Source organism: Gallus gallus, chromosome 2 (assembly GCF_016699485.2).
Source record: "Gallus gallus isolate bGalGal1 chromosome 2, bGalGal1.mat.broiler.GRCg7b, whole genome shotgun sequence".
NCBI classification, from domain to species: Eukaryota; Metazoa; Chordata; class Aves; order Galliformes; family Phasianidae; genus Gallus; species Gallus gallus.
The window spans coordinates 124,232,957-124,246,115 of NC_052533.1; the positions used below are offsets into that span (position 1 = coordinate 124,232,957).

Sequence of the window (13,159 nt, forward strand, 5' to 3'; positions counted from 1 at the left end):
TAGTGACAGGACAAGGGTTAACAGTTTTTAAAATGAAAAATAAATAATTAAATAAAAAGGACAGATTTTTGGGCAATCTGGTCTAGTGGGTGGTGGCCCTCCCCATGCCAGGTGGGTTGAAACTAGATGGTCTTTAATGTCCCTTCCAACTTAAGTCATTCTACAATTCTATGTTTCCACAATACTTTGCACAGCATGAAGCAGAAGGATTTGTAGGAAGAAAGCTGGTATGGGGACAATAGGACTGCATATCCAGCTGAGTGAGGAGACTCCCGTGGACCAAAATCCTCGGGCTGATGATCTTGTTTGTTATAGACAAAAGTAATACTAGGTGGGATCCTGCAAATGTTAAAAAGGAAAAACAAGTAAAATCGCGTGTCATACACCTACGTAAACTTTCATCCATACCGAGGCATCAGACATTAAATATCCTCTCAGCTAAGAAACTGGAATTGTCTAAAAATATTCACATTGACAAATTGAATGCTGAGTAAAGGCAGATGGGCAAAGGATTCAGTCTAGCACTTCCTTTTTTGTGTCTATGTGTGCACTGTATCGGCCAGAGGCTTATTTGTTACATTTATCAGAATAAAAGTTCTCACCTCGTAATCTTTTCTGATTATTCAGTTGCTGTCTACCTTGAGAAAATGAAGCAGGAACCAACAGCTTTGAGTTATTAAAGATGACCCAGCTGAGTGCACAGTTGTAGTAAGATACGAACCAGCTTCTACAAACAGTGCACATCGTTGTCTTCACATGGCCAACAGAGAGAATGCTCTTAATATAAACATTTTTTGCTTTATTTTTTTGTTTGTATATTTTGTTTCATAGTTTATTAGCAGGTGCATTAGGTCATAATCTTGCTTTCATTGTTTAGTCAAATATCCCTCATATACTTCAAATGTTTGTTAACCTGAATTCTTATCTGTGAGAAAGGTGCACGGTGACAGGGCTCACTGTGCAAACAAAGTTTGTACATGCATGCATTTTATTCCCACCAGTCTGATCTAATCTTTCCATATCCTTCCAGTGGTAGAGATTTAAAGGTAAAATAGAGAAAAAGAAAACAATATAAGATGGGAAACAGATGTGGCTGGTAAATCTCTTTCCATACACAATGGCTTTCTCTAAGCTGAAAAAAACCTGCTGAATGTCATACAGATAAGAATATGAAGTTATCTTTGCACAGTTTGAAACCTCATTTTAATGACTTAGTAGGTAGGATTCAGAATTTCTTCTGAAGTGTAATGTTTCAGACACTCACTGGGGACTATTGTTCAAAGCATTTTTTGCTGCTAAATGATTACAGCTCTGATTTTTGATTAAATACATAATAAGCTCAAAATCGATTAAAATAAATATAAGCACTGTGCTTACACTTCAAATATAAATGACAGATTTTCAAAAAATTATTCGTCCCTTTTAAGTTACCAAACTCTATTTTAATAAAGGTGAAATAAATATCCCGTTCCTTCTACTTTTTAAGAAACAATGATCTGAGTATTTGTCAACGTTATTTTAACACATTCCAAATCTTGTTAAATGTATTATTCACAAGCGTGTTTGATGATTTACTCGTCTAGTTCTGAGCAAACACTATTACAGAAGTTGGAAAGATAATTCAAATAGACTGTTCAACCAACACTGTTTGAGAGGAACAATAAGGCACATCTACTGAAAATATGCTGTTCTAGCACTTCAATTAGGACAGACTGGAGAAAATACCCTAAAGCTTTCAGTTAGACAGCATTAAGCTGCACTGTAACAAGTCAAATCCAAATTAGAAGAGGAGCACTCCTCCCATGGCAGATTAGAGTTCAGATGGAAGACCACAGCATGCCTGCAGCCTGGGTCATTTTGCTCTTAAGATGAAAACAGTTTGATTTTGTATTTTCTTTTTTTTTTTCCTGCAAAATTGCAATAGAGAAAAAAAGAACCAAACTTTGAAATGTCAGAGTAGACTGTTTAAAAAATAAATCCGAGAAACGCATGCTCTTCAAAGACTTGTTAGCATTGCTCATAAGAGGCAGAGTTTGCATCTGTGGCTGGAGACAGCTGGTGACTCTGCACAAGGAATGGAGTTCAACATCACCCAGCCTGCAAAGGTGGCACCCCAGAGGCTGGGCAAGACTAGCCTGAATCCTCTTGATTATTTCTGAGCAATTTGGTGTATGGCTGTATAAGAAATGTATCAGAAACAGCGTTGCTAGCAGGAGCAGGTAAGTAATTGTCCCTCTGTACTCAGCACTGGTGAGGCCACACCTCGAGTACTGTGTTCAGTTTTGGGCCCCTCACTGCTAGAAAGACAATGAGGCCCTGGAGCGTGTTCATAGAAGGGCAATGAAGCTGGTGAGGGGTCTGGAGCACAAGTTGTGGGGAGCAGCTGAGGGAGCTGGGATTCTTCAGCTGGGAGAAGAGGAGGCTTATGGGAGGCCTTATTGCCCTCTGTAACTACCTGAAGGGAGGTTGTAGTGAGCTGGGGGTCAGCCTCTTCTCTCGTGTGACTAGTGATAGAAGGAATGGCTTCAAGCTGCGCCAGGGAAGGTTCAGGCTGGACGTTAGGAAATACTGCTTCTCTGAAAGGGTGGTCAGGCACTGGAATGGGCTGCCCAGGGAGGTGGTGGAGTCACTGATCCTGGAGGTGTTCAAGAAACATTTAGATGTTGAGTTGAGGGACATGGTTTAGAGAACTGTTGGTGATGGGTGGATGGTTGGACTGGATGATCTTGGAGGTCTTTTCCAACCTTGGTGATTCTATGATTCAAGACAATATACAAAAACTCCTTTTGTCTCAAAGATTGCTGTGAGATGCAAGGACAACCAGATGCATCTCTGCTTGCATAGGGGTGCCCGTAATAATGCAGAAGAATGTCTTGATGCCTGTTGCATTCCAGACTACTCCCAGAATGGGGCAGCTCAGCCTTGTGTGGGGGTCGTGGCTGCCCTGATGTCAATAGGCCGGCACTGGACTGTAGTGCCTGTGTTGGACATGCTGTTACTATAGGCAACCTGAGAAGAACTGGACAGTTTACATAAGGACTCCACAAACAAAGATGTGTACTTCTTTTGCTTTTTTTCATGGTGTGTGTTCTTTTCCCTTTCTGCAGAAACTTCTCTGTGATTGATCAAGAGGGAGAATCTGCACCCCTCACCTTCACTCCCGATTGGAAGGCTCATTGAACACCGTGGCACTGCAGTAGTGACTATTTCTGTATTGCTATAATGTAATTCCCCCCATCCCCAAGCCTAGATAACCAAGACTTTTATAATAAATTGGTTAGGCAAATATTTGAGTCTTAATCTTACGTTGAGTATATTCTTCACTAATCATCTCAATTCAATTAACTGGAGCAAGACAGGCTGGTGTGTACAAATTGCAATCTTGCTGTTGCAGATGTTGTCTTCTAGGCCTTTGCACCCAGTCTTTCTGCCCAGTTTTCTCTAGTGCAGTCTGCAACAGATGTGAGTGCATTTCCTAAAGCTGTAGCCTGCGCTGTACCTGATGTGTAGATTAATGGTGTTCAGCAGCTCAGCTGTTAATCTCCCGCTTTTCAGGAGCATGTTCTGTATATTTATTTAACCTCATGTTTGTACTTATGAATGTAAAAGCAAGAGTGAAGGGAACAAAAGGAAACCATTAAAGCAGAAATAAAAATGAGACTCATAGGAACTCTGATTTCTACAGAGTGCATCTATTATCATTTTAGCTCATGGAGGTTAATAGAAAATGAGATCAAAGGCAGCATGTGTTTACCAATGGTAGATCATGCCAGACTAAGCTTCTTTGATATGCTAACAGGTCTGCATAGGAAATGCATATCTCATCTATTTGAACTTCAGGAAAACACTTAATACACTGCCACATGGGACCATATCTGCTAGATGAATGAGAAAGGAACTCATAAAAGAACCATAAAAGTGAATGAGATTCAGAAGAGGGAAGATAACAACCTGATTCTATTAAAAAGAAAATAATGGTGCCGGAAGAAGGTCATTGGTAGAGATCACCAAGGATCTGCGGTGGTTTCAGTCATCTCTAACTGTACTTGCACTTTTCCTTTGCTCCAGCCCCATAAGTGCCTCAATTGTTGCTTACCAGATGCTCTAGGGCTGCTCAGCAAATGAATGCAATGTTGCCCTGAACCCTGAGCTGCACCACCCTGCTGATGGGAGCTGGTTGGGAAAGCCTCTTCCATTCCTCCTTGGGAATTCCTCACCTGGGTTGCAAGTGCTTGCAATTTTTCTCTGTAAAACTATAAAGATCCTCTGCTTAACAAAGCGCAAACATTTGATTCAAGCTTTCTTGCTTCTGGTTGATCATAGAATCACAGAAATATTTATGTTGGAAAAGACCTTTAAGATCATTGTGTCCAATCATCAACCTAATACTACCAAGTCCACCATATATTATGTCCCTCAGTGCCATGCCCACATGTCTTCTAAATATTTCCAGGGATAGTGACTCCACAACATCTTTTGTCAGTCCTTTACAATGCTTAACCAGCCTTTCCATGAAGAAATGCCTTCTAATGTCCAACTTAAACCTCCCATAGTGTAACCTGTTGCAGTTTCCTTGTGTCCTGTCACTTGTCATGTGAGAAAAGAGATCCACAGCTCCTGTAGCAAACTCTTTTAAGGTAGCTGTAGAGAGCCATGAGCTCTCCCTTCATCCTCCCTTTCTCCAGACTAAACACCACCAGCTCCCTCAATCACTCTTCACAAATCTTGTTTTTAAGTCCTTTTACCAGCTCTGTTGTTCTGCTCTGAGCACTTTCCAGCATGTCCTTCTTGTAGAGAGGGGCCCAAAAGTGATGGCAAGTTGTTACACTTCCAGTAAATTCTGTCTGAAAAACCTTCCAGGTTTGTGCAGACCACAAGATGGCACAGCTGTAGTAGCTATATGCAACTGGATAAGGCACCATGACACAAACAAATTAAAATTAAAAATTAATACAGTGTTTTATATGAATTAGAGGTGGATGGGGGGAGATGAGCAAGATATATCCTATTCTAGTCCAAAAGCTATTATTTCTAATTGAATAAGAGTGCTGTTTGAGCCCATAAAGCAAAGAGAATTCTGAAATCTTTCATTTCAATAATCATCTACTTATATATTTAACAACAACAACAAAAAATACAAAACAAAGGATTTTTGAATAGAAAGCAGTTTTGACTGAGATGGGATAGAATACTGCAACTTTAGATTACTTTCAGTAGATTGTTACAACGATTATAAGGCGGCTTCCTAGCAAAAGATTTTTTAAGCTAGAAAATTCTTTAACGCCAACAAATTCTCGCTGTCCCTCAGACCATTCCATTTGCAACTACTTCCCGTTTTTGAATAGCAGATGAGTTTGACAGCAATTCCTAATTTAATCTGATACCAATGAATTTTGAAAAATCTTTTTATAAAACAATCCACAAGGCAGTGAATGCACTCTGAGAGACAATGGTATTTCTAATACGGATTTATAGGACACAAATTCACTGCTTTGAATGACCCAGAAAATATTATGGAAATTTAAGCCCATTATTACTCCAACAGTGTATCCCAGGGAACTGGATGGGATAGGTTTATTATCTCTAGCATATGTGCTTTTATTATAACTTTAACAAATGAAGAGATGATCTGAGGTAAATGGAAGCAGGCATATGTTGAGGACTATGCAAGGAGGTGGAAATTCACCCTAATACAATTAGGGTGATTTGTGTCTTTCACCAGTGAGATTTGCCATTTGTTCCACACCTGTCACCTAGCATAGAAGGATGATGATCCCTCATTAAGATTTCTAGGAGCATATGCAATAAATGTATTAACTTTTCATCCATTTATGTACTACTGTATTCATTGCTAATTGTCACAAATGCCAGAGATTTGGAGGGGGATCCTTTTGTGGCAAAATAATCAAAGTCTAACCATAAACTTATCAAAATATTGATATATGCTTATCAGAAATATCTATATCTAATCATCTAATCTGTATCCAAAGGGGAGTAATATAATAACTTCATGAGTCACATACTCCTGTAGAAAATCAGAATTCTGACTAGCATCCAAATGAAAAACTGGCCTTTCCAAACTTGCTGCATTTCATCCAGGCAAACCACTCTTGCCATAGAAAATGAGATGGAGGGAAGGGAAGGGTAAAGATGGAGATACTGATTGATTCCTACAAGTCTCATGTTAATTGAAATAAAAGAAGCCAACTTCTTTTCTCATACCGTTAGATCCTCTACTCGCACAAGCAGCATCTCTCTAGAGATCAACAAACTCACATCAGGGGATATAATTCTTCTTTCTTTATGTTAATGTAGCTGAGCACAGAAACGGGCCAAAGAAATATAACCTATTTAGTTTTTAATGGAGAATAAAGGAATCTTTAAAATTTCACAGAGAGGATAAGGATTCCATGTTGAAAACTCAGTCTTGCAATTCCCATTAATTTTAATGGATTTTTTACAATCAGCCCCCGACTTAAAATTCCTCTCACAGTGAAACGTGTTCAACTTCACTGTTGTTTTGTTGCATTCTTTGATGGTAAGATTTGTGTATTTTGGCCTTTTTAGAGAATGGATATCCTTAAGTCTTGTTTACAGTTCCCTGCTAGTAACACAGAGAGGGAGCACATTTTGAGATCATATATCTTAGAATTCTGTTTTCCTCTCTCCCTCTATCTGCGTAATCATATGCACTGATGAGATCCCCCTTGAGCATCCTCACCCCAGGTAGACTGGTCCAGGCCAGCTGGAGGCCAGCCACTGGTGGGGTACTCAAGGGCTAGTATTGAGGCCAGTACTGTTTAATATCTTCATTAATGACCCAGATGATGGGACAGGGTAATTTCTCCATGTGGGGGCTCCTAGGTACACCAGTGCTACTAAGCTACTGGTCTAGGATCTCACAGAAAGTCCGCTGTATGGCCAGGAATTTAACCTAGTTGTCATGGTGTTAGGCTAGCACAGTGGCACTGAACCACCCTTCATGGTCCTGTCTCTGTGATAAATACAGAATTAGTGGGAAGTGTTTCTGCAGATCATTTACTGCTATTGTCAGTCTCAAATCCCACCTTTAAGTAGAACTTCTCTAGGAATAATTTAAGTAGAATTTCTCTAAAGAAACACAATATGACAAGCAGGTGAACACTGACTTTCATTACTAGAAATTACCTTGAACTGTAATCCTGAGTTGCATCTGAATAGAAATTTATCCAGTGTTGTAGTAGGCGTCTTGCGGGGGCACGGGATGTACGGGACAGGCCTCTCCCTAAGCATAGAGAGACAGTGCTATCGTGCTGACCTTGATGCAGAGAAAACAGGAGAAGAAAGATGAGAAACATTTTCTTCAGATAGACATCTATTAGTTGCATTCATATCCAAATTACTCCCTTCTTTTTTGTGTGTTCTGTTGCATTAGCCTAGAATGGAACACGCCAACAGTTGGGTAGCAACTGAACGCGTTATTACTATATGGATTATAGACATTTATTTTGAAATAAGATGGCTCTGTATGTACTTTTCCAGCAAGAATTCAGTCCCTGAAGAAACTCCTCTGAAAGCAAAACAGAGTGTGAGCTACAACTGTAATAGTATGATCACAAACACACTGAAATGCCCTTGGGTTTCCTTCAGGTAAGCAGTACCAGCAGATATGATATGCGGCTGTGAGCATCACCTGTGGAGGCTGAGAGGAGAGGGCTCTGCCAGCAGGCGTTGAGCTCCAGGCATGGCTGTAAGGATGGAACCGCTGAGTTGGAAGAAGCCAGGTGACTGTTTCTGAGAGCAGAATTTCATCAACTGCCAAAGGGGCTTAGACTTAAAAGCAAGGAAAAGAGCTGACATCTTCACATGAGGTACTCCTTTATGGGAGATGCGGATCTCTGAAGCAACAACAGCCTGGGGAAAGTAGATAGAAAATTCTTCATTTCACAACACCACTCACTGTGATAATACAGTATTTCTAAAAAAAATATGTTCTATTTTCTCAAATCTAGATACAGAAATGAATTTGAGAAACTCTTTTCAGACCTATGACTTTGCCATACAATTAAAACCCTGCTGCCTTTGAGGGACAATGACCTGCACCTAGCAAAAGATTTGAGCACCAAAGGCAAAAGTTAAGCACCAACACTTCCCCAAATCCCAAACTATAATTTAGCTCACAGAGAAGTCCAGAAGCAAGCCAGTCATTTGCTTGTCTCACACGGTAATCTCATCATTACCTCATGGTAATCTCAGAGCACACCAACTGCGTGCCAACACAGTGATGGTCCAAAAACACACCCAGAAGAGCCCTCTCTCTGTTCCAGCTCACCCCAGGGTGATTCACATCACACGCAACTCCTGAAAAATAAGTTGTGCTGAAGGTAACCTGCCTTTGACATTTCCAGCATAAGCAGTCGTAAAGAAGTGAATCCAGAACTCACCCAGTATCAGGGGAAAAGCACAGAGTGTGACTTGGTGTCATAGGTCTTAGACATTGTTCCAGATTGCCGTACCACATAATAAACCTTTTCTGCAGGACATCTTCTGTGTTAAACCTCTTCCTTACCACTACATGTGGTAACAATACAAGTCTATTTGCTTTAGCCTAAGCTTGGACTTGCTGGACATACAAGGGTGAGCTGGGCATGCCATTCACAGGAGAGCACTCCAGTCTGACAGGGCTGCAACCACTGCAATCTCCAAAGGAAGTATTCCTCTTTTGTTCTCACTTTTTCATTCAATACACATTACTCGTGTGAGAACATTGGTGGGAGGATACATAGGCATGAAACTGTAGTTATTTACACACCCTAAAGACCTTCAGGCATTTGAATAAATTATCCAGCCTCCTAAAATTATTCTGCAGTCAATGGCTTCTTTTCTTCTTCTCCCTCCCCCTGCCTTCTTCAGTGAACTGTCCACCCAGGTTTTACAAATAGTTGCAGATTAAAGCTTTGTAATACACCTAGCCATTTGATCTCCCTTATGAAGGAGAAAGGAGCTGAGGCTTAGGGTCTGCTCAGGAGCACTGCTTATATCTGAGTACTGTGAACTGGACCTCTTTGTGCTTGGGCTCAACATTTAAATATTTAGCTTCAGACTGACAACAGCCATTTCCTTCTACCTTTTTTTTTTTTTTTTCTAAGAATGTTCCAAGTACAAAGAAGGAAAGATCTTCTCTTTTACTGTGCTGTTGCACTGTTATGCTTCTGGTTCTGTCATGTTTTGATATTCCGCTTTGTTTCCTTTTCTTAGATCTTTAAAGTAAATATCTGACTTAGGCATCCAGCCACACAGCAGGCTTTTTCTCAACATGAGCCATAGTCTCTGCTGGGTGCCCCATTAAAGTCATTTTACTGCACTGTTTGCTTCTAAAATGCTCCTGCAGGACTGGCTGTAAACAGAGCGTGCATAGAGGACTCCCTCTGGTATATTAATTAACATCAAGCATCTTATGTATTTCACACATCCCTAAAACACTGTCCTAAAAACACTGTCTGTCTGTATGTAGAAGTGTGTGAAAATTAAGAAAAGTTGTACTTCTTGCAAGGAACAAGCACTATGCCTTGTACAATGATGCCTATCTAGTTTACTCTGGGCACTCTGAGTGCACTGCTGTGCATTACTGACTCAGAACTATACCAGTTTTACTATTGTTATCATTACACTTTTCCACCCCACCAGTCTTGTGTATCTCCTACAGATGGAAAGGAGGGGGCAATAAAGAGAGACTGAGGTTCATAGCTGCTGCTCTGAAGTCTGCCTTAGATCCCAGGAGAGGTCTCACGTTTCCTACTGACCGGTGAGTCAGTCCAATACACAGAACTGCTTGGAAAAATAAATCATTCTGCATCCTAGTTGTCTATGATGGATTCCTGTTGGAGAGCGTTTTGGCTTCTCTTCTATCAAACAGTGGATATGGGACCAGAGGAAAAGGAGGCCTGCCATGGGGGATTTTAGGCTTGCCTGTAGGGCATTAGGCCAGATGTTCAAACCGCGACAAAACACCATGTTCTGAGAGCTACAGAAAGACATCATATTATGCTAGTTCAACTCTTTTTGTAGCTACCATCCCACTCCTGCAGTCAAAAAAGGACCATAAAGCAGATATATTTCCTCTGCCAAAGGGTAATTTTCATTACAGACCCGTGGGCTACCGTAGCATGCAAGCTTGTCTTTGATTGGAAAAGTTCTACTTTGACATGAGCATTTTCCTGACATTTAGAGGCAAAACACATGGCTAAACATCATAAAGTGACTTAGTAACTGTATTAGAGAGCCAGAACACTTACATTTCCTCTGTATAAAGAAAGCTGTTCCATTTATCCCATTGCTGAGGGCTTCTGTTGCACAGCCCACTACACAGTTAAGCACAGGGCAGCTGTTGCTGCCTGTTTTTCTTATGTTTGTTTCTCTCAGATGAAAAGGCAAAATCATTACGTACTGGCTGGTCATTTCCTTTCATTTCACATGAGTGAAGACATTGGTACAGTAAGCAGGTCCCTAAATGCAAGTTTAATGATCATAGAATCATAGAATCACCAACGCTGGAAAAGACCCACAGGATCACCCAGTCCAACCATCCACCCATCACCAATAGTTCTCGTTAAACCACGTCCCTCAACACAACGTCCAAACGTTCCTTGAACACCTCCAGGGTCGGTGACTCCTCCACCTCCCTGGGCAGCCCATTCCAGTGCCTGACCACCCTTTCAGAGTAGTAGTATTTCCTAACGTCCAGCCTGAACTTCCCTGGTGCAGCTTGAAGCCATTCCCTCTAGTCCTAATGATGTGACACACGGCAAGAAAAAGCGCAGGCAGTTTTATGCTTTATTCTCATACTCATTCCAGATAGCTCTATTTTTTAATAGATTATGAGCCACATGGCTTTGTGGCTGCTGAAGTGACTAGATCAGTGAATGCTGGCTTCTGCTAACCTCCCACAGGGATTTCAGGAGGTTATCACACTGCACGTAACCGCACTCCCACGTCCTCATATGGCTTTATCCCCATTGCCCTCCTCCCCTTAGCCTCCCCCCTGCCTTTTGTTCAGAGAGAGGAATCACTGAATACACTGCTCAGTGAAATTCAGAGCTTTCATCCTCCTTGTGCTGTTAAAACTCAGGGATTCTAAAAAAATGTTTAGTGGTATAAAAAGGTCTCATCAGAAAGTTATGCAGCTACTCCCCTCACAAATTGATTTGCTCATTTAAACCTTATAACTAAATGGTCTCTGACAATGTTCATTACTTTTATAGTTCTCCCACACTTCTGTATCATGCAAAGGTGGTTTGCAAATAATATTTTTTTTAATGGTGGAAATATGACTTCCTTGTATTCCTGTATGGTTTGTTTGCTTTATTTCTGTGAATGTATATTTTTGCCATTAATATTCCTCACTATTTCTAAGAAGGATTTCTCTAGATGGATGTAAAGTATTCCTGTTAAGGCTAATCAAAGAGGAAAGGTCTTAGTTGTTCAGAAAAAGGTGTTTTCATTTCAAGACAGTAATTCAAGTGAAATATGCATCGTTATTATTACTGCTGTTGTTATAACGCTTAACAAAAACAAGCCCATATGCAATCTAGAGAAGCTTCTCCATATCTCCATTCATTGTCCTGGCTCTTGAGACAACCGTTGGACTTCTTTCTCTGTCTGGAAAGAAACAGCAATCCATACTTCTGTCACAAGCAGGAGATGAAATGGAAGCCTCTCAGCATTATTAAAAAGCAAAAATAGCCTGTGATGATTTTCCATCTCTTTCAAGACGCCTTTAGAAAGCAAGATGCAAGAACATCCACACAGAACATGCCATACTGTGTCAGAGGCTTTTAACACAGGAAGGTGTTTCAAAGTAAAAACTTCATTCTAACATCAGTTATGACATTATCATACCATGACTGTGACGTGTAGTAGATAACTGCATGTCATCTGCCAGCAAGAGCAGGAGAGAAAGGGCATCAGCTGGGCCAAGAGGCTCAGTCAGACACCAGAAGTACTCCTGTCAGGAGTGAACGTATTATAAATCTTTATAACTCCGGTCACTGGTGGGATTCTATAGGCCTCCATTTTAGGGCCAGCTCTTTTTAATGGCTCAGATGTAGAACTTGAAGGCATAACAAGTTTGTGAAAGTCACTAAACTGGGAGGAAATGTTGACTCCCTTGAGAGCAGGAAGGTCTTGCAAAGAGATCTTGATATATCAGAGGCTGTGCAGCCTCACCTCGAACACTGGGTGCAGCTTTGGGTGCTACAATAGCAGAAGGACACCAAGCTATTAGAGAGCATCCAAAGGAAGGCTACAAAGATGGTGAAGAGTGTGTTGGGCAAACTGTATGAGGAGCAGCTGAGGCCCCTCGGGCTGTGCGGCCCAGAGCAGAGGAGCTGAGGGGAGGCCTGACGGCGGCTGCAGCTCCTCACAGGGAGCGGAGGGGCAGCGCGGAGCTCTGCTCTGTGTGACAGCGACAGGGCCCGAGGGAACGGCATGGAGCTGTGTCAGGGGAGGGGCGGGTGGGGGTTAGGGACAGGTTCTGCACCAGAGGGCGGTGGGCATGGAATGGGCTGCCCAGAGCAGAGGGCACGGCCCCGAGTGCCGGAGTTCAGGGAGCGTTTGGACAGCGCTCTCAGACATAGGACCCTATTTTCCAAGCACACGTGCTTTTACAGAACTCAGATTATCATTACGTCCGTAATGGAGAAGTAAAAATATGCTTGGTCCTCACCACCTATCCACACTGCCAAGACTTCAAAGGAGGCTCAACCTCCAACGCTGACCCAGAGAGAAACGTCAGAGTGCCATCTTCTAACACAGGGGCTACCGCGTCCCTCGACCTCTCCTCCAGCCGCTTTCGGGGCACTTCTTTTTCTCTCTAACGATTTGCCCAGCCCACTGGAGGGAGCTCACTCTCGGCACTAACAGACGCACAGAGGACCCAGCCCCCGGCGGGCGGAGCTTGCGGCCCGGCCTCCCGGCAAAGCGTCCAGCCCCGGGGCCGGGAGGGGACGGGGGGCGGCGGGTTCCCTTCCGCGGTCCCGGCACCGCTGCAGGCGGTGGCGGCGGTTGAGGCGGGCGGATGGCGGCGGAGCTGGGCGCGGGGCTGCGCATCTTCCGCGATGTGAGTAGGCGGCAGCCTTGCCGGGACACTCCTGCATCATTCGCAAGCATTTGGGGATGGGGT

The 13,159-nt window shown here is 42.4% G+C and overlaps 2 protein-coding genes across 19 annotated transcripts in view; one reads left to right on the forward strand and one right to left on the reverse strand.

The window, feature by feature from the left end:
- LOC112531880 (transmembrane protein 64) overlaps positions 1-12,869 on the reverse strand; it is a 44,363-nt gene extending 31,494 nt beyond the window's left edge. Inside the window, exons 1-3 of the mRNA XM_046937879.1 lie at positions 12,704-12,869; positions 7,673-7,893; positions 7,168-7,297 (exon numbers count right to left, since the gene is read on the reverse strand). The gene's annotated coding sequence lies outside the window, so the exon portion shown is untranslated. The remainder of the gene's footprint in view (positions 1-7,167; positions 7,298-7,672; positions 7,894-12,703) is intronic.
- Positions 12,870-12,979: 110 nt separating this feature from the next.
- NECAB1 (N-terminal EF-hand calcium binding protein 1) overlaps positions 12,980-13,159 on the forward strand; it is a 54,987-nt gene continuing 54,807 nt past the window's right edge. For all 18 annotated transcript variants that reach the window (XM_046920333.1, XM_046920415.1, XM_046920325.1 and 15 more), the window contains exon 1: positions 12,980-13,096. Coding sequence is in view for 5 of the 18 variants with exons in the window: in XM_025147097.3 (XP_025002865.1) it covers positions 13,055-13,096 (42 nt within the window). In the remaining 13 variants the exon portion in view is untranslated. The remainder of the gene's footprint in view (positions 13,097-13,159) is intronic.